This window comes from Siniperca chuatsi, linkage group LG23, assembly GCF_020085105.1.
Source record: "Siniperca chuatsi isolate FFG_IHB_CAS linkage group LG23, ASM2008510v1, whole genome shotgun sequence".
Taxonomy (NCBI): Eukaryota; Metazoa; Chordata; class Actinopteri; order Centrarchiformes; family Sinipercidae; genus Siniperca; species Siniperca chuatsi.
In genome coordinates this window covers 8,049,858-8,075,777 of record NC_058064.1, presented here as the reverse complement: position 1 = coordinate 8,075,777, position 25,920 = coordinate 8,049,858, and the positions used below count along the sequence as shown (strand labels likewise).

At 39.7% G+C, this 25,920-nt stretch overlaps 1 protein-coding gene across 3 annotated transcripts in view; it reads left to right on the top strand.

Moving 5' to 3' along the window:
- Positions 1–24,731, top strand: part of apaf1 (apoptotic peptidase activating factor 1) — a 48,111-nt gene extending 23,380 nt beyond the window's left edge. For all 3 annotated transcript variants that reach the window (XM_044186480.1, XM_044186477.1, XM_044186478.1), the window contains 3 exons: positions 1,568–1,693; positions 3,370–3,516; positions 22,959–24,731. In XM_044186480.1, the coding sequence (XP_044042415.1) occupies positions 1,568–1,693; positions 3,370–3,516; positions 22,959–23,105 (420 nt within the window). In that variant the 3' untranslated portion in view covers positions 23,106–24,731. The remainder of the gene's footprint in view (positions 1–1,567; positions 1,694–3,369; positions 3,517–22,958) is intronic.
- The last annotated feature ends 1,189 nt before the right edge of the window (positions 24,732–25,920 follow it).

The following is a 25,920-nucleotide window of genomic DNA, read 5'->3' as shown; positions in this document are numbered from 1 at the left end:
CTCATGGACCTGCTGACCCACCGGCCTGGCAGGCTGGCTGGCTGGCCCACAACCGACCCACCTCCCTGTCTGGATGTAGTTTTTGCCAGGTTGCCGTTTACAAACACCGCTGCGCTTGACTTTGGCCTGACTTTGACTGACTCAGTGGGCTGGAGATGCAGTTTTTAACCTTTTCCGCAAGCTGCTCTAAAATCATTGCTTTTCATACTCATCATCCACAGAAAAGGCAACTCCATTGCACAGTACATGCTGAACTGTACTGAGAGTGTACGCTCTTTGACACTGGCTCCCTCTCAGTGTCATTCATTTTCTTGGATCATGAAAACAGCTGCGGGTTCTGTGTTAGATTTATACTTCTCTGTCCAATATTCAACCATGGATGACAAATGATGTTCCTGAGTGTCCTACATTAGAAACAATGCAAAGCCGCTCTCTCAGGCATTTGTTAAAGCAGTTGATCTAGAGCTACTGCCACCGAGTTTCACACGGGAATTTGGATTTGGTCGATACTCACTGTAGAGAACAGCCACTGGGTAGGCAGCCAACCTGGCTTCTGTCAATGGATGGTAGTGAGAGGGAATGTGTGTTTTATGGATTTGGCAAAGATGATAATTGAGGTGTGTGTGTGTGTGTCTGTGTTGTGGGGCTGGTTAGCAGCCAGTCACATAGTCCTTGTTCTCCAGACCGAGTAGGGGCTTTGGTAGTTCAAAACACACACAAACACACAAGTCCCTGGTCTCCATCACGCGCCTTTGTCTCCATCAAACCAAATGGCTCAGCCATCAGTGTCTTTGTTGAGAACCACAAAAAAGGAGGGTTCTCTGTTCTGCTCATTCCTTTTCCGCCATCTCCCCCTTTCTCTTTCTCTTACTTTTTCTACTGACCTTCAGATGAATGGGACTTTGTGTGCAGACATAGTTAGCCGGCTGCCAAATGAAGTGTCTAATTATGAGCTGTGTTATTTTCTGTGCGGCGCAGGATGTGACCGGGGTAAGGAAGAAACACAGAGAGAGGAAGAGCAGGAAGGGGAGAGAAAGGAGGGAGGAATGTAAAGAGAACAATGGATGAGACAGGAAGTAAAGAAGGGAAATCCAAACAAATTGAGAGAAAGAAAACAGCAGAAAGTGAGACAACACTCATTAACAGCTTCATCATTCTGATGCAGCACTGTAACAGCATTAGCTCTGCATTTAGCGCGATTATTTGTCCTCATAAGACCTATTAACAGGTGATGAGTGGTGTGAGCAACAGAAATACAACTTCTTTATTATTATGTTGATTTTTATAATTACATTTCATCTACAGTATATGACACTCTCACCTGTGTTACAGAAACGGGCAGCTTAGTCTTCTAAATGGTTTACTGTATAATAAGTAAGTATTAGTCACTCACTTCAGTTATACTGCAACGTGAAACTGAAGTAAATGTATCCAATACATGCAGATTTTTGCAATAACCAATTTGTAAATTTCTGTTTTTTTTCTCTCATTTTTAAATACTTCATATACAACTTATGTACCGATATCTGCTTTTCAGTCTACTTGATGCATTACTTTCTGCTCCTAGTTGTGGCACTGTGAGTCCTGGCAGTGTGTCCACACACTGAGCGGCCACCAAGACTGTGTCCGAAGCTGCCGATTCTCCTGGGACAGCCGACGCCTCGCAACAGGAGATGACAATGGAGAAATTTGGGTGCGTGTTCAAACATTCAGCATTTTCTTAACCTTTGCATTTCTTGCTATCGGTTGCTGATCTAAGAATTCAGGCTCATTCGGCTTGTTCTGCTGTTGCCTAAATGCAAAAATGTGAAGCGGAGAAAGTAGGAAGTAGAACATTTTTTATGTTATGAGGAGAATGAGGTTGTTAAGAAAAGAGTGGCAGGATTGATGGAGGTAATTTTGAAGAAAGTACAGATGCTGCAAATGAGAGCTGAAGAAAGACTCCCCACTGAGCCTCCTGCCTCAAGATACTCCACACACAAAATTGCATTAAGTTACTAGTAAGAAGAAGTAATGACAGTGCCTTAAACCATCTAATTTGCTGTGCATCATACAAAAACGCAATTATACCAGTCAACATTTATTCCAGAGATCACCCGTAATTACATCTCATCACTCATTTAGATAAAGTGCTTACTAATGCATCATGATTGCTGCAGTGCACAGAGGAGGGGTGAGATGAAAGGAAGGGGGCAGGGCACCTTCTCAGATGGGGGAGCGGGAGCTGTAGGAGGTGCAGGTTGTGTTGGGATGAAGAAAGCAGGAAGAGGAGGAGATGTCTGACAGTGGGAGGTAAAGGAGAGGACTCGGGCTGCCAAATTGGATCCCCAAGGCTTTGGAATCTGCACCGCTTGTACACAAAAACACACACACACACACACACAAAGTAAAAAATAAAAAAGTTAGCCTGTGTGAGAGGTAGAGGAGAAGATGTGGAAAAGTCATTCAGCGCTGTTCAGCCTGCAGTGGCGAATGGATGGACTGCATCGGTCTACAAGGGGTTAATGCCCTCTGGTGGCCTCTGAGCTGAACAGCTCCATTATCTAGAAATGGATGAATCCATCAGATCCAATTACATAAACCACACTGAAATCTCACCCCTGTTTCTATGGAAACAAATGTGAGTCATTCTGCACAAAAGCATGCCAAGTGTTAAATATAGCTGTACGTGTGATGTGTCATTGTCAAATGGACATGTGAACAGTTGCATAACACCTGCAATTGACATGATGTGCTGCATTAGTGATGATAGTTACAAACCATCTTTTCATTAAATGTGTGGTGCATTATAGGTAATTTCTCAGGATTCTGTATACGTACTCTCTGTATATCTATGCAAATTATCTTCATTTTCCTCCATTTTATTGAGCCTGAAGGTTCATCTTGACCTTTAGAAATAGCTATTTGACAAAAAAAATTATCACAAGGTTTACTTGCTTGTTTTATTTGTTTTTTCTCAGAGCTTTACATCACATCTCATGACCATAAACAGATGGCTTTTGATCAGTTGCCATGGAGATGGTTTAGTTGTTATCACATGACCTAAATATGGAGTTTAGATTACATCTGATGCCAGAGACCATCCTTGAACAGAGACAGATGTTACGATCTCCCCTCATATACGACCACCCATCATCATTTGATGAAAATTCCACATTCTACTTAGGCCATGTGATAACTAAACAATCTCCATGGCAACTGAGCAAACTACATCCACTGATACGTATATATATATGTGTGTGTAAATGCAAACAGCTCACATGAGCAAGTGGGGTCTTGATTATTTAACTTGCTAAGTCTGGCATCTGTATTGTTTATCAGTGACATTTACCTTATGGTTAGTTTATAATGTACGGCTGTCCATCACAGCTCTGGAGTGTCGAGGACGGCTCTTTGCTGAAGATTTGTTCCAGAGAAGGTAAAGATGGCATGGACTCACTGCACGGAGGCTGGGTGACCGACCTGCACTTTTCCCCAGACAACTCTCTTCTGGTCTCAACTGGCGGCTACATCAAGGTATGTTAACACATACTAATATATTCAGACTCATATGGTTACTAAAAGTCTGCATTGGTTGTATGGTTGTATCTACACAGGGAAGTAGAAGACACAGTTTGGTAGGTAGAAATGAGTCATTAGATAGTCAACAGTAGAGATATGGACATGAGAGAGAGAGATGGCGAGTAATATGCAACAAATGTGTCCAGCAGGACTTTAACCGGGGATGTTGCGGTCTATGGTTGGTACCACATAATCACCTTTTTTCTAGAGATTTTTTTAGGGAAATGTTTCCTTCTGATAGGACAAATAAAACACAGGTCCCTGGCCAGGTTGGGACCAGAGATGTTTCCATTTCAGGGTTGCATCTTAGACCCCTTGGCTACGAAGACGCCCCAAAATATTTACTTTTTAAAGGAAACAAGAATAGTATTATTATTGTTATTAAATGGTAAAATAATGGCACACACATATTAAATAATGAAGTTTAAGTAGTGATGTATTTACTCCCAAAGTGGCAGTAGAGTATTAAAAATGACCTCCTTATATATGACTATATGTTTTATAATGCATTGCTTATATTTTATGCAGTTGATACAAACAGACTGGTAGTTGGCACCTAAATGCTCTGTGTGCCCCTTCCTGCCCATGCTTTAACTCGAGTATACACTGTACACATAAAGACACTTCCACAAAGTTATGCAGCATAACTCCTTCATCTCCTTTGCAAGCCTTTTGCTGTTTTCAACAATATATCCATAGAGGGAGAATTGTTGACTGAGATATGTTTGATGTGTCTGATTTTAAAAACAATACAAGAATGCACCCAACATGCACCATTGTTATATTAACTAGAGGAGTATTGCAGTGGGGCAGGTTTACATAAAAACACCCAGTACCTGAGAGAATTATATGAATGCCACCTTGTGACGTGACTGGAATAGTGTGTGTATATATACGTGTGTGTGTGTGTGTGTGTGTGTGTGTGTGTGTGGCTCTTTCTTATTGCCTTTACTTTTACAGCAGATGGGGTCACAGAGCGGGCAGTCTCAGCTGTGCTATGATTGGCTATTTTCTGGGCAATGATGTAATCCTCAAGGGAGAGCAGTTCTGATCGATGAGGCTTTATATCTCAGATTACTCCTGATACTGTGTGTGGGGTTGTGTTGTGTGCGTGAATATGTGCATGCGCGCCTTTGTATATACCTCCTTGTGTGGGTCGACGGAGATGTTACTGTTGAAGGCAGCGGTTGCTACTGTTCAGGCTTGTTATAGGCAGATGGCCAAAAACACAGCAAAATCTTGTCTACAGCAAATCTGGAAATGAGCTTGCACATAATGCACTTATTTTACTTAATACCATTTTTTTTCTCATTCAGAATGAGAAGATTTTCAGAAAACTCTCCACTGTCAGACCTATAATGTTTTCTCACGGTGCACATAGCACATGCAGTTTAAAGAGCAGAGTAAAAGCTCTCAGTAGGCTATTAAAAAGTAAGATGAAGTGCTAGAAAGAACACCAGACACAGTAGCATGACATCATACATGAGAATAGAGGTTTGAATTCACTGCCTTTCTAACAGAAAAGAGCGTAAGGTCCTACTTGAATCAATGTGAAGCCAACTGCTGAGAATGTAGATAACAGGGACCACTTTTGGCTGTATTCCAGATTTTGGAATGCATCATTTGGATTGTCTACTAATAGGACTATGGCAAAACATTTTATCACAATAATAATTCATGCCAATCAATATGTATATATATTATATCACGATATAAATTAAGTCATTATTTCTGCCGAGCTTAAAGATTCCCTGAAGCTTAAAGGAATAGTTCTACATTTTGGGAAATGCGCTTATTTGCTTTCTTGCTGAAAGTTAGATGGGAAGATCGATATCACTCTCTGTACGCTAAATATGAAATATGAAGACATATTGTATCTCATTTGTTTAATCTGTGCATGAAGAGAAACGTCAAGTCAAGTTGTAGAATGTGAAAAACAACTTTAGAATTTTATGGACTGCAAAAAGAAAATCAATTTCAATAAATAAACAATGCAAAAATTACCAAAAATCCTTAGCTAAGTCGAAGTGGTTTGTCTGTTCCGAAAAGATTGTTTAAACTGTTCTTAAAATTTAATTTCGGCACATTTTCATAAGGCGGACATTTTTATTGCCCTAAGCATAAGTATATAATTTCTATTGCTCCATATGTTGATGTGCTATGTCAGTGCCACTTCCCACGTTGATGTGTTCAGCAATGTAGATATATACACAGTAAATATCTAGTAGTTGATTTTACTGGATTGTTTTGCTGCTTTTTTCCTTTGTACTTTTCAGCGTACCTTTTGTGTTTCTTTGCTATTTGCATCCCATGCTGTGCTTTTTATCATAGTGTTCATTTGTTTTTTAAATAGATTTGTCTATTTGTTTTTTACCCTTTAAACTGTGACCAAACTGGAAACCAAACGGCTACAGTCATTGAAGTCCACCAATGTAGCCTCTGATTTGTTTAGTAGTAAACTTTACAGACAGGGCTGCTCTGCTCGAAGCACTAATGTAGTGCTCATCAGCTTCGTTTCCGCTACATCATCATGACAGTCATAATTATTCTGGGAATTGGCTAACGGATCAATCCATTACTCTTTCACAGACTTTTTTCAGCTCTCTCTCTCTTCTTCAGCAAGGCGTGTTGACTTGATGGATCAGAATGTGGATGTGAGGAGCAGTGATGGATTATTATGCCTGTCTTAAAGGGTGAACCCCCCTGAGTCACGAGCTTTGATTGATTAATCATAACGTGTGTAAGCTATGAGAGGCCATTCAGTCTGTCATAGTAATTACCATGGCAGAGTGTGTACCTCTTATGACAGATAATATAGCCTGCAGAGTGAGGAAGCATGATAATAATCTGTTTTAATGATTATTGCCAAGGCGTGTCTCCATGCTCGTCTGTTTTGCAATCAGCAAATGTCTTGAAACTAAAACTTGGCAATTATGCTCCGACACAGTACTTTAAACAGACTTGTTAGTAAGTAAATGAATGGCATTTCCATGTAAATATGAAGCAAGAATACCAGTGTCAAATAATGTATTTACTGACATCTAAAAAAAAAATCATGGAACATTTTAATTATTTTTCTGTCAGTCTTGGAAAAAGGCTTGGCAATCATCTGAACATCTTCATAAGGGTATTTGGTTTGTATTTCTCTTCAGCTGGTGTAAGGGAGAGATTTCATTATGGAGGATCAGTAGGATTGTGTTAAATGTGCATTTGGATCATAGATGTAGACTAATTCATATTGAAGTTTGGCTTGAATACTATAAAAGCTCTGAGCAATGGCTTTGCTGAGTGGTACACATTTTTTTTTGTTCTTAGAAAGTAGAAACTTCATCACATAACTTGATGATAAAATAATAGGTCATGTTGAAAATTAAGATAAAACATGAATATTACATCTTTATTAAATGAACAAAGCTGTTGACTTACTGTACACAGACTAATGATGAACAAAAACACTAACATAACAAATGGCATAAAATTTTTGTGCTTCTGCTTCCAAGACTTAATTTAAACAATGAATAAATAAATACATTTCTCCCAACTTACAGAAACTTCTAGTTGTGCAATATTGAAATTACCATGAAAAATTACTTATGTTTCCGTTTTCCTTCAGTCTCTTTGGAAAGCTTAAAGCTGCACTAATCAATATCTATAGATTAACAGTGGGTCAAAAGGCTATGTAATCTGAAAGGTGTTGCTTGTAGTGATGAACACACAGAGAATTACCATCCGACTCAGATCCCCTCAGCTTTACGGAGCCTTTCAGCGTCTTTCAGCTCAGTACAGTTGTGGGCTGAAAATTAAAATGTTTTCATTCTGTTCTTTTCAGTGAAAAAGCTCTAAAAACTGACTGTACGCTACCTGCCCAATACCAAACTGCAAACACAGCAAAGTTAGCAACTGGCTGGTGAAGATTGTGGAGCATTTAGCAGCTAAAGAGCCAGATAATTCCCTCAGGAGCTGGTGGAGACAAAACTGAACTAAAAGGAGAGTGAATATTGGACTTACATTGGTCAGGTGGCTAGAAATTCGACCCCAAAGGAATGCTAATGCACCTGTTTGCTAACATGTCATGTTTGACATATCACCTTTATAAAGTTGCTATGGATGTGTTGTGTTTATAGCTTGTTGGACTGCCCCCATAGGGACAAAAACTGTCCTAAAAAATGTTCTAAAAAATGTTGATGTTTTTAGAGCATGTTGTTGTGTTTCATTGTGTTTCTATTGTTTGAGAGTTACTGTGTTCAATATTTTCTAGTGATGTGAGATGGAGGATTCAGGCCTAACTTTATTAGATGGAACAAATGAACAGTACATACAGCTCTAAGCTCCAGTGAATTGTTTTGCATATAATGAACAAGCAAATCAGAATTTGAACTGTGGCAAATCCGTTTTAGGGGCTATTTGTAAATACCAGCAAGATAAGATTAATTTGGATTATGTGTTAACATAAACATAACCCCTTTAAGCATTGTTTGTGCAATTACTACAGTGATTATTTCATTTATTATAATCTAAATCAATTGAAATTGTCTTTTCCTGAAATACACATTCAGAAGAGGTACTACGGTCTTCTAAAAGATCCCAACACAAATACTAACGTATGCACTGATCTTCATTGCTGTGACAGTATTCCTGGAAGAGAACTGTGGGGGAAAATAAATGAAAATAAGCAGAACAGAGCAGAGCAGGCATGTTTTTCCTTATCGTGATGTGATTCAGTGGAGAGTTTTCAGCTATCAGACCCTCTCTCATCGCAGCGCTACACATCAGAAGCCTTTTCTACAGAATGACTCAGTGTGTTGCTGTTTCTGCTAAACAGGATGATGTTGTTATTGGTCGGATAAGAGCAGTAGAAGTGACAGCGGGTGATGTCTCCCATGGTTCTCTCTCAGCTGATGGGTTGATATGATGCAACGTGAGGCTTGTAGCGTGAAGAGTCCTTATTGTTCGCCTCTTTCTATTTGTCTCTTTGGCTCCCCATGTAGAATGATATTTTCTTGTTTGTCCCAGCGTTTTTTTCTGGTCTCTGTCAGTACTCCTGCCTTAATCATCTGTCAAGCTCCTTTTTTTCTCTTTGTCTCTGCCTCTCTTGTTCTCTTTCAGCTTTATCGCTCCCTCCCTCTCGGTATGGTTGGGTGAATGGTGTGAGTGTAATTAAAAGCAGCGGGCTATTGTGTGGGGGTATATTTGCTTGTCCAATCCCCTGTTGTGTGTAGGTACCTGTGTAGAGTGTTTAATTAAACATTTCTTATGCTGCTTAACTTTTCACTTTACATTATAAAAAACATAACATATGGGCTTGCATTGGTGCATTTGGTTGTAAAATTATAAGCATACATACCTGCGAGCAGATAAGTGCGTGTGTGTGTGTCAGAGTGTGATGAAGTGGTGCGGTCCAGCCCTCTGAGAGAGGCTGTTACATCCTACACTGACTCCCATCAGTCCTCTTTCCTTCTGCTCCGGGTCCTGCCAGGAAATGCTGTACCTGTCTCACACCTGGCCTTGACACACACATGGACACACACACACACACTCTCCAAACGCTGATGACACAATCTGTCACAGTGCCATGATCCAAGAGGGAGGCGGCAGGTGTGAAAAGGCTCATCCTGACTGTACGAACACACACACACGCCCAGCAGCCCAGAATAATTCACACCAAGTCGTCATGTTGCAAACAAAACAGCAAAGCACTGAACTAATTTCTCTCTATAAATAATGACACAATCTTTGTAACTGTACCTGTTTTTATATTATGACCAGTTTCTCAGATTCAAAAGTGTCTTTACTGAGTGACTGAGAGACATGCAAGGCTTTTCCTTATCCTTAATCACTATCTCTGGGTTCCTCCTGTTTCAGTTTGATTGGACTCACTGATGTAACCATCACATCGCTATTGATTTAAAAAAAAAAAAAAAAAAGCGATTCATAAAACTAAAATTACTAAATAAGACTACTGATTTGGTTAGTTAACCTTGAACAAGACACTGAACCCCCACTTTCCTGCTCAGTAGTGAATATGGTTGTACCAGGCACATTTCAGGTGTGAATTTGTGTAACTGTGTAAATGTGAACATGGTGATTTTATGATGTTAGAGCATGCAAGCTACCTTTTGTTGTTCTACTACATTTCACACAGGCCCTTTAACTTTCTATTGAGATGACAGTGCTGCTTTGGTAAAAGATATCCTGAAGAGGACAAACATGTTAGTTTGGCCTTTCAGTTATTCCACCATCTGTTACTACAAAAAAAACCCATCTCTGTTTGAGCAATCCAGCAGATTTCCTGTCAGATCAGCCACACAATATACAGTGCAATGCAGTGCAGAAGCTAGTATATGTTCCCAGTCTTCTGTCTCATTGTGTTTGGTAATAATCTGTTAGAGTTCTGCAACGTTTATCCTTCCCTGCATTCTCACTTTGGCTGTTTGAAAACTTGATGTACAATTTTAAGTTATAGAATAATTTTGGCACATACATTTTGAAATTTTAACTTTTTGCACATCGTCACCTCCTTCAGCGATGACAGGTCTACAGCAAAGATGTTGTGAAATTGTAAGGAAGCGTGCATGCCATTTATTTTAGTCAGTGAACTGCAAACACTTGAAAAATGTGTGATACCACTGTACCTAGCCTCCCAAGGGTTATGTGGTAGAAAAAAACATATCTTTACTGTTGTGGAGGTGACTGATTTCCACATCAGTATTGTGTGCTGCGATGTGACTCCCAGGGGAAGCTCATACTTCATTTCAAAGCATTAAAGAACAAATGCGGTGTCAAACGTGTTGCTGGCTCTATTTCCAGTCTACTTTATTTGTATTGTCAGCCGGGACAGGTGCGATCCGACAAGCTGACCACCTTGTCAACAGTAGAGCGCACAGAGAGTCTCCATCCATAAGACATAGAAGTTACTTGGATATAGCTGCAGTTCTGTGAGTGTGTGTGTAGAGGATTCACACACCACACAAAATACAATTTGTGTGTTTTGTGACACTCCTCTTCGCCTCTGATTTTAATGGTGCGTTTAGGTTTATTGGCGAGTTACTGCAATTGACTGTCAATGTAAAGGCCCAATTACACCAGCGTTTAAAATGGCGAAGTAAAGCAATGCAAATCTTACGCGTCAATTTCAACTTTTGTGAATTGTGACACGTGAAATTGCACCATTGACCAATGGCAAACTATCTTGACAGTCCTGATCTTTGAGTGTGCTATTGTGTGCTATGTTGCACTTTCCACTTTTATTTAAACTGTCTGCAGTATAAACTGCCCCAAAAAAGAGGAATGTTAAGAGACACGAGTCGATGGTACTGATACGTCTCTTGACTTAACTGTGCAAACTTATTGGTCTGATAGCTAATGGGCTAGATAACAGTTAGTAAGCAAGCTAGGTCAGCGAGCTATTGGGATCATGATTGTGACTGACTTGCACTAACATGTTCCTAGCTGGTTAGTGTGTTAGCAGCTACAGTAGTTCACCAACTAGCCCTGCGAGTGCTCCCTGTCTCACCAAGCTTCTAGTTCCGCCTTTGTTCCAAGAACGCATGGATGAACTTCTTTGTGCCACTTTCTTGTGTGACCGAGCCTTAACAGTGGGAAATCGAAGGATGTCATATAGATTGTACGCACTATACTTTTCTAATGCTGCCCTTTGCAGTTGGCAGTAATGTGAATCATGACAGCAGCATGCTTGTGCACATACATGTGTGTCCTCGTGTGCGTGCTAGTAGAGCACACAATAAAACAAAAGCAGGACCTGCTCATCAAAACATTGCTCACTAATAGCATCGCTAATGGAACCCCACATGGTATATTCAATTAAAAAACAATAGGGATACCAGGTTGAAACCTGAGCTGTAGGTTCGTAGATGGTGTTCAACACAGTAAAGAACATGTCAACTCTTAACTGCAACAGGACGTAGCAACACACAGTTGCTTTTCTTTCTCTTTTTTTCCTGTTTTTTTTTTTTTTTCCTGTTGCATGCACTCGGTCATGCACACTAACTAACTCACACACCCACATGTTCACACACTGACATAGTGTAGTACATACACACACTTCCAAACAGTGTATCCCCAGATGGATGGGAGTGTTTTAGATGACAGTTCTCCCCTGCCACCAGTGTTGTCAGACATCACTTATCAGCGAAGCCAGTGATGGAGGAGAACGAGAGAAACACAATTTCACCTTATCTCACCTTCTTACACTCGCATCACTTTCATTCTTTATTTTTCTGTCTTTGAGTTCCCAGACCTGCTCTTTGTGTGCTCTCCTCTAATGTTATCTCTCTGTTTCACACCTTCATTTGTTTGTTTTTTTTCCCTTTCTGCTGTCATTTTCTTTGTCTGTCCTCTTTGGTGACCTTACGTCCCTCGTTGGAAGCAAACGCTCACAAGCTTTTTTGATCTTCACACATGTGCACTATGGTTCTCTCCGTGATGCTGTTTTTAAAATGATGCTTGCTTTGTACAGTAGGTCAGAGTAAATCCATTTCAGAGCACTGGAGATTGCTTTCACCCATCAGGTCTCAGTCTGTCTCTCTCCTGCTTTCTCAGCCTGAGCCATCATCGTTAAGCGCATCCTAACGAGGCCTCAGCGGCTAATGAACTGTTACAGCCGTCATCACTCTAAGCAAGGCTCAAAGTGAAGCGGGAAGGAGGGCAGGGAGACGTGATGAAATGAAGGAGTGAAGGTTGCGCTGACCTTCCCTCAAGAGACATTTGATGGACGGAGAATCTGTCAAAGATTAAAAAAACTGTTGCATAGCAGTGAGCAGTTCAGGACTGAACGAAAAGGGCAGTGGAAAGTAAATGCAATCACCTCTCTGAGGGATAGATGGGGTATCAAGCAGTCAGGATTCTTGTATAATGAGATTGACTAAGATTGCCATAAGTAAATGTGTCTTTATTCTCCCTCACTGGCAAAGACTTCAGTGATTTCTCAAGGCTAAACATTAGTCAGTCCAAGTATTCATTAGTCTATCTCAAGCTAGAGTTATGTTGCCCCCAGCTGCCTCCGTCTGAGATCTTTTTATGTTTCAAAACTCATAAATACGACTTGTTGCATATGCAAGATCTTTTGGTTCGAAATAACAACAAAGCAGGCTATGTGTGCAAAAATATTTTATTTTAGAAACCAAGTATCACAGAGTTACTTTGTGATGCAGTGTCAGAACAAATAATGCAGAACGAACATCAGGCATTGTAGTTTGTTTTAATTAACTGATTTTTCTTCGTGTGTCAGCCAAAGTTTGAGGAAAAGGCTACAATTAGAAACAGAGAACAGAGACAATGCCACATGATAAAATTCAAATATTTATCATTTTTTGATCTGTTTTTTTTTTTTTTACATGGATTGCATCTTAGAAACGTAGGACCCCACCTTCTTTACAGAATCTAATCAGTATAATTATATATATATATCCCACTATGTTGATAAAGTTGTGACAAAGTCGGCATACAAATTAGTCCTTTGGTGAATAGCTTGGTTATAAATCTTACAGTAGCCACAGCAGCTGCTCATTTGTTATCCTGATAAATGTCAAGTCAGTTTTATTTACAATATACAGCATACGACACAGTCTGTCCTTAAGGGGCAAGTGTCAGAAGTGCTTGTTGGATGGTCGAATAGTTTTGGAAACCCCCGCACCTTTCTGGTGTCGGATTACGGTGGTCTGTGTCCGAACATTTCTGTAACTTTCCAGAACTGACAATTCGACATTCACACCCACTTCACGCCCGTGATTGGTCAGCTGTGGAATAGTGTGCAGAATATGGATCACAGAGACAGAATGTCAAACTGCTTCTAGGTGCTGCCAAAACTGGTAGGACTTCACAAATGATGAGAATAATCTTTTGAATCCACATCAATAAGCAAGATACGCCTGTAGGAACAACATAAGTGTGGAAACGTGTATCGGTCGTCCCATCTTCATTGCAGTTGAGCAGCTACACCTACTGTATATTCATCTAGACACAACAAAAGTAGCACTTGAGTTTTTTCCCCAAAAATACATTTTCATTTTTTATAACCACTCAAACACTAACAGTAAAAATCCTGTTTGCACAAGAAGAACATATTTAAGCTGCAAAATGCAACTACACATATTCACAGTTTTATGTGGTAATAATTTAGTAGGTCAAAGTCTTTCCCCACATAGAGAAATGCCAGTTTTAGACTCCAGATTTACACAGTCAGTCTTTCATTTCTGCTGCTCAAACTATATGTCAAAACGTTTGTACAGGCCTGTACGTCAACAACACACACTCACATTCAGACCCAAGTGGTTTAAGAAAAATCATGGCAGGCTTTTAAAGTCAGCTGTACTGTAAAACTGCCACATCTGAATTGGACTCTACAGTTCACAGTTCACCTTTCATTGCTGTGTCACAGTTTTACAGTATGGCATATTAATATTTTATTTATATATATAATATAATATAATATAATTAGTGTGCAATACAGGACAGGCCTGTAGGAGAGTTTTGACATGTCTGATGCTGTAGCAAAGAATGATATACTGCAGTGTCTTCTTTATTTGTTATTTTTTGTTAAACACATGAAAACAGGATGCTTTATGAATAGTCTATTAATATACTTTATCGCTTTATTAATGACTGCCTCAGTTCTTGTGGCAGCCTGGGAGGTAGCTGAATTTCTTGTTTTCTCTTTTTGGCATTCTTTCAATGTTTCAGTGCTGCTTTGAAGAAAACATCCTGGACACATTATTTGCAACAGCAATGACTGAATTCCCTCAAAGGGTTCATTAACCTTTCATCTGATCTCCCAGAAGCACATTTCTGAACATCGATTCTTTTGCATTTGTGCAGAAACATACTAGTTGCACCTCTTGGCTTTTACCTTTTTATCTCTACACCCCCACCTCCTTCAAAACTGGTCCGGAGATGGAAATAACACATTTAGATGACTGCTGTTTCTGAGCGGACTTGTATGTAAATGAGCCAGTGCAACAGGCCACCGCGTTGGTTCAGGCAGCGTTCGCAGTTTTGATTTCATTCAACGCTTTCCTTCCGTCATGCTGTTTCAGAAATAAGCACCCCGCAGTGCTGCTCCAGCGTAGCAGCAGACCTGCCTCTAAAAATACCTACACACACTCATAAGATGCAAAACAGCTCCTGAAGATGCATTTATTATTATTTTTCTCCAATCTATTGTTCTATTTAGTTTCGTTTTCTCTTTTTTTCTTATTCCCGCGACTGTAAAAAATGCACATTTTAACATGCACACGCTCTTCCTCGTGGTCAAAATGCATCCAGAGTAGAAATGTTTTCCATAGGTTGACTCTTGCTTTTGCGTTATGTGGAAACAAATGGCTGTGAATGCAAAAGCAGAGTGAAGAACTTTGAAAGAGTTGAGCTTGGAACGAACGTGGCCTGGTTTCTGTGCTCTTGTTGTCAGGCTTGGGGTATAAACACGGGCTGGTGAAATATTTATCTGTCTCTAGGAGGCAGTTGTTTCCACTGTGTTGCTCATTACGCCAGGGTTAATTGTCTCTCTGGCTGGAGAAGAAGGGCCTTTTGTGTGTGCGAATCACACCGAGACAAAATGAAGCGGAGTGGAGATGAGAGATCAGTGATAGAGGATGAGGTGGGGGAGCTGGTGATGGTGTATGCTTTCTAAAATGCAGACTGACTTCCTCTTACTCCATCTATTACACTCTTTGTCCCTTTGTCTTACATATTTTCTTAACTTCAGTCTTATTCTGTCTGTTGGGCCGTTTTCACACTGGTTTCATTGATTTGCATCTCAACCTTTCACCCTCCATTCTTCCAAACCTGCTGGTCTGCTTTCAATGTGTACTGTTTCTGTTCTTATCTGTGGTGCATTCATGTTAAGTGCGGCTGTTTACTTCTGTTGTCAGAAAAGTGTTGCTATGGAAATAAATTAGTCTCAAAACTGGTGACAAATGCATGTGTAATGGTCCACAAATAAAAACAAGATTTTGAAATGTGTATAAAAATTTGTGAATAAATGAAGCCGTTCACATATGCCTTTTATCTACAATCCCACTATATTTTGATGAATGTAAAGCAAAATAAATGCAACTTAAATGTCACTATTGTACATATATGCTTCCAGCTTTAAGTTAATCAATCTAATAACACTTTTGAATAGAAATTTGCAAAAAGATGTATAAAAATGTTTGTGAAATTTCCTAGCATTTATTTAGACTCCAGGATGTTACCGGTCCTGGCCAAGAAATAGTCCGGTACATAACCACCTATAAGAATTGTCATTTTTACACTTCGTATTTGTACAGACAAATGAGATATGACGTGTTAATTAGTGAGCGTTAGAGGTGCTGATAGGCGGATTCTGTTACCTTTGGACAGAGCCAGGCTAGCTGTTTTCCCCTTTTTCCAGTCTTTATGCTAAGCTAACTGGCTGCTGGCTCCAGCTACATATTTACCATAAAGACATGAGCAGTATCAAGGTATTAAACTGAACTGAATGTCAATCTTCTCATCTAATTCTTGGCAAGAAAGCAAATGAGCATATTTCCCAAAATGTCAAACTATTCCTTGAAGTTCTGGTGGAAAAACTTTTAGCGCATTCATGTGGAATTTCCTAGAAAAGCCTTTTTAAAAGTATTGAATCCACATTTTGATGTGTGTGGCGTACCCCTATTCCACTATCCTAATTGGAAAAAATGTTCCAGTCATAAATGAATAATTTTTTATCTGTCATGTTTTCTTGCCATTAGTGCAAGAATGCCACCAATAATGTCATGTTGTGCGTTTATCTTTCCGTGGATTGCGTTCTGACTGCAAACGAAGTCACTACAGTTTGACTGAAACTGCTTCTAGACCCCCTGGTTCAGTGGTCTGAGAGCAGCTGTTCCTTTTGAACTGCATCTGGTTTTGGAAAAAGCATTTATATTACCGAATTTCATGTTGCTGAACCTGTCCATGATTCAGTGTAAACTGCCGGTGTGAAAGAGCTTACTCTTTCTTTTGTTGCTCTATACTTTTGTTGTCTTCTTTCTCTTCATCATTTTCTTCTCGGTCTCTCACGCATTATTGTCTTTTCATATTTCTGTATCTGTTTTTCTTACTCCCCAGCTCCTCTTTTCCCCGCCAGCTCAACTTTTCTCTTTTCCCTTCCACTTTTGATGTCTCTTGTTCTCTCTCTGTTATGGCGTCTCTAATGTTTTTTTTTTTTTTTATGGATCTGTCTCCATCTCTGTGTGCCGCAAGGACTGAAACAAAAGAGAGGCTTGTGAGAGAAAGAAAAATAAATGGAAAGAGTAACAACCTCTCCAATCCAAGGATGTAATATCGCTCTTTCTCTTTAGTTTCAGTTTTCCTGCTGCCTACAATCCATATTAATTTCCATTATCTTGCTTTTTTCCCGGTCACATCTGTGATGAAAAAGAGTTGGCTGTGGAAATAAAGGAATGCAGGTGAGAGAAAGTAAAGAAAGAAAGAAAGAAAGAAAGAAAGACAGTGTGTGAGGGAGAGATGTGTAGAGGATTGTCTGAGCATCAATATTTCAGTGGATGGAACCTTGGATGAATAATTCAAACTCAGTGTCACGCTGTTTGCCAGACTCTTGGCCTGGTGTTTCTCACACACACACACACACACACACACACACACACACACACACACACACACACACACACACACACACACACACAAATCCCTCACTTTTTCTTTCTGAAATGGAGGTGGCTTTACAAAATCGCCCGAATCTACTCCAGATGGTGTCCCCTCTTTCATTAATTCCCTTCCCTCCTGCCTCCATCCACTGTGTGCATCTTGCTGGCTGTAGAGTCTTTATGATTTTTTATAGAGTGTATAAAACTGTACCTATTGCCCCTGCACTCTGTATCGGAGCTATTTATGTAAGACGAAGATGAATTGCTTCCCTCCACCCCTTCTGAAAGATGCAACTGCGCACTCACTCACACCTAAGCGTCGCTCTGGCCCTCATAAGAACACAGACGGACAGGTATTTCCGTTATGTAAGCGGTGTGGTAGCCCGAATAAGCAGACCTATTTAGCTTCAGGAGAGGGCCTGTCGGAGCAGATTTTGTTCTCCTCTTCTGTTCGCTGAAATTAATCAGGGTTACTCACATTCACACGGCAGCTATCCCAGCTTCCCCAGATGTGATTTTTGACCCGTGAGTTTGTGAGCGTGACACTGAGCGGGAGCTTATCTGCACATGCAGAAATGGCGTGGCTTTATAGATAATGGTTCAGCGGCCCTCTGTCATCATGTTTCAGCCAAAGCAGATGATATATGTGTTTACGCTCCACCCTCCACTTCTGGTCTCTTTTTATAATACGATGAATGAAAAACACCCTGATTGAGTTGCAGCCGTTTTCACCCAATCCACATCTTATTGAGTCACCTTCTCGTCTGACCAATAGATGCTTTGTTAGATGATACAGCTGTCATGTTACCATGGGGTTTTATGTTGCTATTTTAGTATTTCCTTTTGTCTCTTTTATCTTGTTTTTGTCTCCTTGTATTGCTTTGTATTATATTTAGAGATCCCTTGTTGGTTGTTTTTTATGTTCTTTTTCTCATTTCTAATTATTATTTTTTTACTCTTTTTGTGCTGTTGGTCTTATAACTTGTTATTGCACTTCATTTGACCTTTCACTGGAACGCAGTTTTTGTTGTTCCTGGCTTGAGAACTGCTATATAAAAAAATATTGTTATTAGATTACAGTACACCAAACTCTTCACATGTAAAACAAAAACTACAATAACTAATTCTGTCAGTTTTTACTGAAATACCTCTCATCCTTACTCATGTTTTCACCTGGGATTGGTGTAAATTAAATAAAGGAAGTCAACAAGGGATACCGGCTGTTATATGGAATAATCTCCATTGTATTTATACCTACATTTGTCTTATGAATTTTAAATCATAATGTACACATTTAAATTGTGTGTGTGTGTCATTTTCATACTAATGCATTCATGTCTTTTCTCAATATATTTCCACTCCGTCCCACGTGTGTGTGTGTGTGTGTGTGTGTGTGTGTCTTCCTTGCATTAGTATTCACATAACGTAGAGCTGAACATTGTCGTAAATCCATTGAGTTAACTTCAGCAGCCTCCGCAAAGAAAAACCAAGACGGTCACAAAGTAATCACGCCCAGGGGTATTGTCCTCTCAACAACAATCCAGAAACACACACACATACTGTATAGTCATTTAGCGTCTAAGTGCATCACTACCTCTCCCATAAATCAGTGGTCCCACAGTGATGGTGGTGATATCAGCACATCAGCCATCTGCTCTGAGGATATGGGCACTCGGTGTCACACACACACACACACACACACACACACACACACACACACACACACACACACACACACGCAACACTGCTGCGTATTCCCATAAGAGAAAACAAACCCTTAGAAAGAGACTTATCTTGTGTGCAGCCGTTGTTATGATAAATTTCTGTTTTTCTGTTTACAGCATCTTTACATCTTTGATCTGAAAGTTGCTCCTTTTGTTTATTGCACCTTTCTGTGTTTGTATGCCTTCTATCTTTTACCTTTCCCCCATGTGAACCCTTTCCCACATATTCCCCTTTTCTCTTTTGTTTCTTTATTCCTCTGTCTTCTTATTTCTGTCTCCCTCTCATGCAAATGCATAAATATACATGCCGTCTCGTCTCGTCACCGTCCTCTGGTGTAAATGATTCAACATAGTGATTTTCAGGCCTTTTTTTCCCCCTCATAGTAAATCCAGTCTCACTCTGAAGCTAACATCATTTTCACACTTTCTGTCCACACATCTCCCTCCGTCCCGCCATCGAGCCAACTGACTCTTTTAAACATTTATTCTGCACCAGTTCTTTTCTCCATGCGTCGCATCTCTCTGCTAATCCTTATTTTAATAATGAGTTGGAGTTATGGAGCGTTTTCCCCCTCTTATTTTCAGTTTCGCCACAGAGTTTCATCATTCGTCTGTTGCCTGTGTTTGTCGTGGGATTCGGTTTTGTTGTTCTTCCACTCTACTTGTTCTCTCCCTCGTCTCAGTCTGTCTGTTTGGCTGTTTATTTCTGTATTTATACATATGTGCGTGCGTGCGTGCGTGTGTGTGTGCAGGCATCTGAGTATTATTTCTTTGTTTGAGCTGTCAGTGTTTTGGCAGCCGGCAGCCATCTTTCCTTTCATTCCGATGCAATTACACTTTAACCAAGTGTCTCATTCCCTGCTGTGTATATCCTTGTTTTACGTCTCCACCTCTCTATCGATCTCACCTTTATCTTGTCTATCTTTCTTTATCCAGCCACACATCCACACATCTCTTTCTCTCTCTCTCTTTTATGTTCTGTGTTATTAACCTTCACACCCAGACTACTTTCATAATCATCATTTGTCTTTGTAATGCCAACAAAACCATACATGGTGACATTCAATGTTTTAAAATGGATGCTGATACGATGCTGTCTGTATCATTCTGTGAACTTGAAAAGTTCTTTGCTCAGGCTTGAGATGAAAACCGCCCATTATGTCTTTTTTATATTGTCTGAACTCAATTTTAGCTTCTCTGATGTTACTGGTGCGGCACTCATCTTTAATCAATACTATAAAATAATCTGATTTAACTTGTCTGGGTTGACCTCTAAAATGTTTTCCTGGATTCCTGGGTGATTCAAGGTGGAGGGCCAGGGAAGGACACATGTATGTGCTAGTGAATTATTTATACGTGTGGGTTAGCAGGCCTTTTTAAAACAGAACATTTATACGGGTTTATTGTTGGATCTGATCTCTGTAAAGATGTCAAACCAGGGAAAGGGGGCTTTAAATATCTTAACTCAGATCCAGCTCAAGGCCTAAATATAATCCATGAGCTGGGTCAGACTTGACCTTCTTTGTTCCATGTAAAGCTAGTCCAACCTGTGTATAAAAAACAAAAACAAAAAAACATCTCACATCACAACAGATGTTTCATACTAGTGTACCTGGACGTTGGGCTACCAGTAGGAGCCTGGCAGTCACTTACCACTTACCTAAGGTGAGGGAGAAAATCAATGCAAGCTTAATGTTAATTAGCAGGAGTGAGAGAAGAAGAAAATTAAGTGACGATAATGAGTTTAAAAAAAAAAAAAAAAAAAAAAAAAAGGAAAAGTAAAGAAGCAAGTTAATTGGACTGTTAGAGACTGTAAAATGAACACGACTGAACTACTCAACCACAGGTTAGCAATCAAAACTGTCAATATGTAGGAAAACATCTTGAATCTACCATATAAATAAATAAATGGCCTGGTTTTAAAAAGATGAGACACCATGAGATAAAGAGAGATTATTTCAGAGATCCATTGGTTCCTGTTAATCCCTCTGGTCCAGTACACTCTCACAATAACTGGAGCACAATTGTTTCTTTTGGAGTTCAATATCTGGGGCAGTACGGAATACAAATATATTATGGCACCATTTAATGCCATTTATTATGTTTCTGTCTACTTTCTTTTTACCAAGTTCTCACTAGCACTTATTTGTTGTGACACAAGTATGGCAAAATCACTGTGAAGCCTTTCCATTTCCAGTTAACCAGCTGCATTTTTAGGCAAGCAAACGTGTGAGTGAGTGAGTGAGTGAGTGAGTGAGTGAGTGAGTGAGGTTTTTGCGGAGGAAGTCCAATCAGCAGAAGTATGGCCAACCCCCTGCAGCAACAGAAATATGCTGGGCCATTTTTCAGTGGACACACACACATACTCACTCATGCACGAACACACACGCACATAGTATATCTACAGTGTATAGCATGCCAATCTGGGGGTAAAAATGAAGAAAACCTAAGGCATACAGTGTGTTTCAGTGCCATATCAGGAATATGCAAATGCTCTCCCCTTAATTCTGTTACCGTTTGCGTGATTAATGCAGTGTGTGTTTGTGTGTGTGTGTGTGTGTGTGTGTGTGTTGGGATTGTTCTGTAAGCTAGACATCTGTTGCCACCACCTCTTCTGTTGCAGTCTGTCTGTCCGCCTGTCTGTGGAGAGACTGAGCAGTTGGCTTGGTTTCTTTCCCACACGCACACACACACACACACACACACACGCAGAGCCACTAAAGCTTTAGAGCAAAAACATGCTACACCACTAAACCTTCAACCTACTGATTTAATTCATGTCGTCTTTTATTCAGATGGAAGAGGTACAATTTTGATGTGAAGTTATCTTAGTTATTATTGTCCAAGTTGAATGTGCACACACTCGTGCCAGACTGTAAATGAATGACTTGATGTGCCTTTGATGATTCATCCCAGTGAGATGGAGCTTCAGTGGAAAATGTCAACTTTAAACCGAGATTAAACGGAATCACTCAGGAGAGCTGGTGGGGTGTGTGTGTGTGTGTGTGTGTTGTATCTGTGTGTTCGAGGCAGCCCGAGGGTGTGTGTGAGTTTGAGTCTGGTAATGTTATGCTATTAAAATCATCACGGTCTTCTTGGCAGCAAATATAAAGCTCTCAGTCATTCTCGCCCTCTTCCTGCGTTTGTCTCAAGTTCCGATTCAGATAAAGCCTAGTGCAGCCTACACGACTTTTGCCATTATTTACCAGCCCCAGAGAAAGTTGTTAGACCTAAGATAAACGCCTCCCAATTGGCATCAAATTCGCACTCGGTAGGTCACCTAGATCAAGCATTGTGACCTCATTTTAAGCTCTCCCAGATGCACTGACAATTTTTAAACATGTTTGATTTTATCGTAGCCAAAAAGGTGTGCTTGTAGTTGGAGCATCTGAGCATCCAATGAGAGTGCAACAGGAAACCAGGGGAAGAGAAGAAGGCAGCAGTCACACACACACACAGTGGCTTCTTGCTTGTTTTCGTTGAATATTGAGATAATTTGCTAAAAAAAAAAAATCCTGTCGTGTGAACAGTACAGCATCGCTGGTATGAAAAACCATTTCTTACATTGACAAAGCTCTAAAAAAGTAAAAAAAAATAAATATGAGGATAAGACAATAAGTAGGCTAAATACAACATACCCTCTGTTATTAAGGTTATGAGAATTTAACATGTTTTGTCCCAAAATTGATAAATCAGATAAAGGAATAGTTTGAGATTTTGGGCTTACTTACTTTCTTACCGAGAGTTAGATGAGAAGATTGATACCACTCATGTCTGTATGGTAAAAATGAAGCTACATCCTGCAGCCGGTTTGCTTAGCTTAGCTTAAAGACTGGAAACAGGAGGAAACGGCTAGCCTGGCTCTGTCCGAAGGTAAGGTGTTGTATGTGTTCGTCAACGCGAGGTTGCCAGCCAAGCTCGCTGAATTTGTACACAATTTCTTCTTCAATTTGGCATCATTTTTCCTTCCCAGATACTCAGCAACAGTGTTGTCTGTTAAAAGCATTTCAATTGTCTCTTTGTGTTTCTTTCTCTGTCTGTTGGCCAGTGGTGGGATGTGGAGAAAGGTGAGGCCCTGCAGACATTCTATCCGTCGGGAACGGCGTTGAAGAGGATCCATGTCTCATCTGACTTCTCCACCTTTGTCACCATTGACACCATCGGCATCCTCTACATCCTGCAGAGGGTGGTGTGATGTTGCAAACACTGCTCCAAAAGACGCAAAAAAAACCCCAACAAACAAACAAACAAAACACCACCATCTAACCAAACACTACACTTTTCTTGCAAAAACTTATAGTGTTGCAGACTATACTGTATACAGCTGCAGCATCCCATAACCACACACTTCTCAGATAAGTTTCCATTTCCACTGCACTCCTTCTACTCTTAGGCTAACACTAGCCTACAGCATTACCATGATGGTGACGGTGATAATCTACTGTTGGGAGCGTGAAAGAGTCTAAAGACATTTTACACATGAAGACAGTAGATGCAAATGCATCTACATGGTTTTTGTAGATAAAATAGAGCAGAATCTTGCATTAAAAAGCAACATGTTTACTTGAAAAAAAACAATGTTCGTGTCTATCAGGTATTCTCAAGCAGATCTTTTGAATCATTAATACCTAATATCAACAGGCTAAAGATACGTGATTCTTGTATCAGTTCAAATGTGAATAATCAATGTTAATCCATTATGCATTAGGACTGAACATTATTGCATGTGATGTGAGAGATTTTCCACTCCGCTGTATGTAATCGATATAAGTTATCATCCACTGATCCGTTAGAAGTCATGACATGCATGTGATTTGTGTATGCTGTGATGTTTTTTAACTTATATTTTTCATATTTGTATTCAAGGGTAAATCTTCTGCATCTGGTCTGAACCTGGTTGTTAGTATGTATGTACAGTGCTGAGCCTCTTATTTGCACTGTAGCCTCAGTCTGAATGGGAATACTGTAGGTACCAGAGATGTGTGTTTTGTGTACATGGGTTTCTCGATCCACCAGCATAGATAGATAGATAGATAGATAGATAGAACTTCTGGTGCACTTTGATAAGCATTAAAAATTGATAGTTAGATTAAGTTTTAATGATAGAGCATTTAAAATTTATTCCAAAAATCTTTTGAAAGCCTGTGTGTCTATTTGTACATCTGAACTATTTGTACTTTTGAACTTAGATCAAAGGTAAATGTTTTCTACAGAAATTTCCACTTGCTCATTTTATTACTTTTTGATTTTTTTTTTTTTTTTTTTACCAGTTCTTATACTATATACCTCTTTTTACACACATTTTTATCTGCACGTTGTCTAACTACTGAGCCTTTTCCTGTTCTAAGCACTTTGAAGCAGGAGTTATAATCTTTCATGAAGCTTTCGCTAATGTGGCTTTGTTCATACACATAAAAATTGATCCTTACTTTGATTTGACAATACAGATGAGCAGTTATTCCCAAGTGTGTGACAAAGGGGCAAGTCTCTCTTCACATGCTGTGATCTATCAAAGGTATTCTTTGCAGTGGGGATGATACAGACTCCAGGTCCAGTAGGAGTAATAAGCACATAAAGACAATAAGGGAATAAAAGTAAGGATGCATTTCAACATTTCTCAACAATGCTGTTGTCATTTTCACATTGTGCTCTTCCCAGTTGGTGCTTTAAAGTCAGCATAAATTCAATCAACAGATTTCCTTCCAGTGAGGAGGTCTCTGTCTAACAAAATTGCAGAAATATTGATGTCTGCTCAGGATGTATTGATACTGTTATACGGTGTGGTGCAATGTGTGTGTAATTTATAAAAGATTGAACTACATGTGTTATGATGATGCGTGTCTGTCTTGATTTTCATTTTTGTGATTTTAATGTCTATTTTTGATGATGATTCTATCTGTTTGACTGATGAATCTATCAGTCCTGCATTTCCTGTCTCCTCCAGTGCTTTAGCTGCTGACTCGACATCAGTCTTGAACCTCCAGTCTGACTGAATGTCCTGCGTCACCTTCACTCCACTCCAAATGTCACCCAGTCGCTGAGAAGATTTATTCACACCTGGAATTAACTGAAGGAAAGTCAGTCGTGTTGTCAGGACAAATGAGCTACATGTGGCTTAATAACCTGCTGAACAGGATTAAAAAAATGTCCTCATCTGTTTGCACTCGCTTTTTCCCCAAAGAAATACTTTGTTCTAACAAATGGTATTGTGCTATTTTATATAGCAGTTTAAAAAGAAGACATGGATCAGATATATCATCAGTCACAATTCAGTGATTACAAGGTAAAACTCTGTACTCTCCATAATTTATTCCACACTTTGAACCACTAAGTAGCTTATTCTTTTGGCCAGACACGAAACCTATTGTAATCTTGTTTTGTTGTTTAAATTTGACTGATCGGTGGTCTCAATCTACTCCCGTTACAGATGAGCCATCACTGCGAACTTTGAGAACTTTGGTATAAATAGATTACAAAATCTGGACCAATCAAGTCTGTTTAACGGCTTTGAATATAACAGATTCTCATATGTGAGAATATATAACTTTGCTCTCGAAAGTAGACACAGCAGGTCTTGTGTTTGTCATCTAGTGTATGTGGTAGTCCACAGAGTGGAGGACTGCGATCCATGATGACAAGAGGTGTTTACATCTGCTTAAGGCAATGTGGCTGATGAATGTGTCTTGAACACTTCCCGTCATCACATCCATCAGCTGATTTTCATTAAACTTGGGGAAGGCAAAGATCCAGTTCTCAGCTGTTTTATGTGTTGTAGCAGTGATTGATAAAGTTCTAGTCTGATTAATGATAACTAATTAATTATTTAGATTTGGGAAGAGACGTGACCATGTAAATGATCCATCCTAATCAGGGCTGAAGCTACCATTGAGGGCATGTCTTGTGTATTTTTCCTGGGAATTTAGGGGTTTCAAGGACCTGCAGGGAGTTTACATTCAACATTGGTAGATATTCTATAGGCTGGTTCCTGTATTTTTTTAGACTCAGTATAT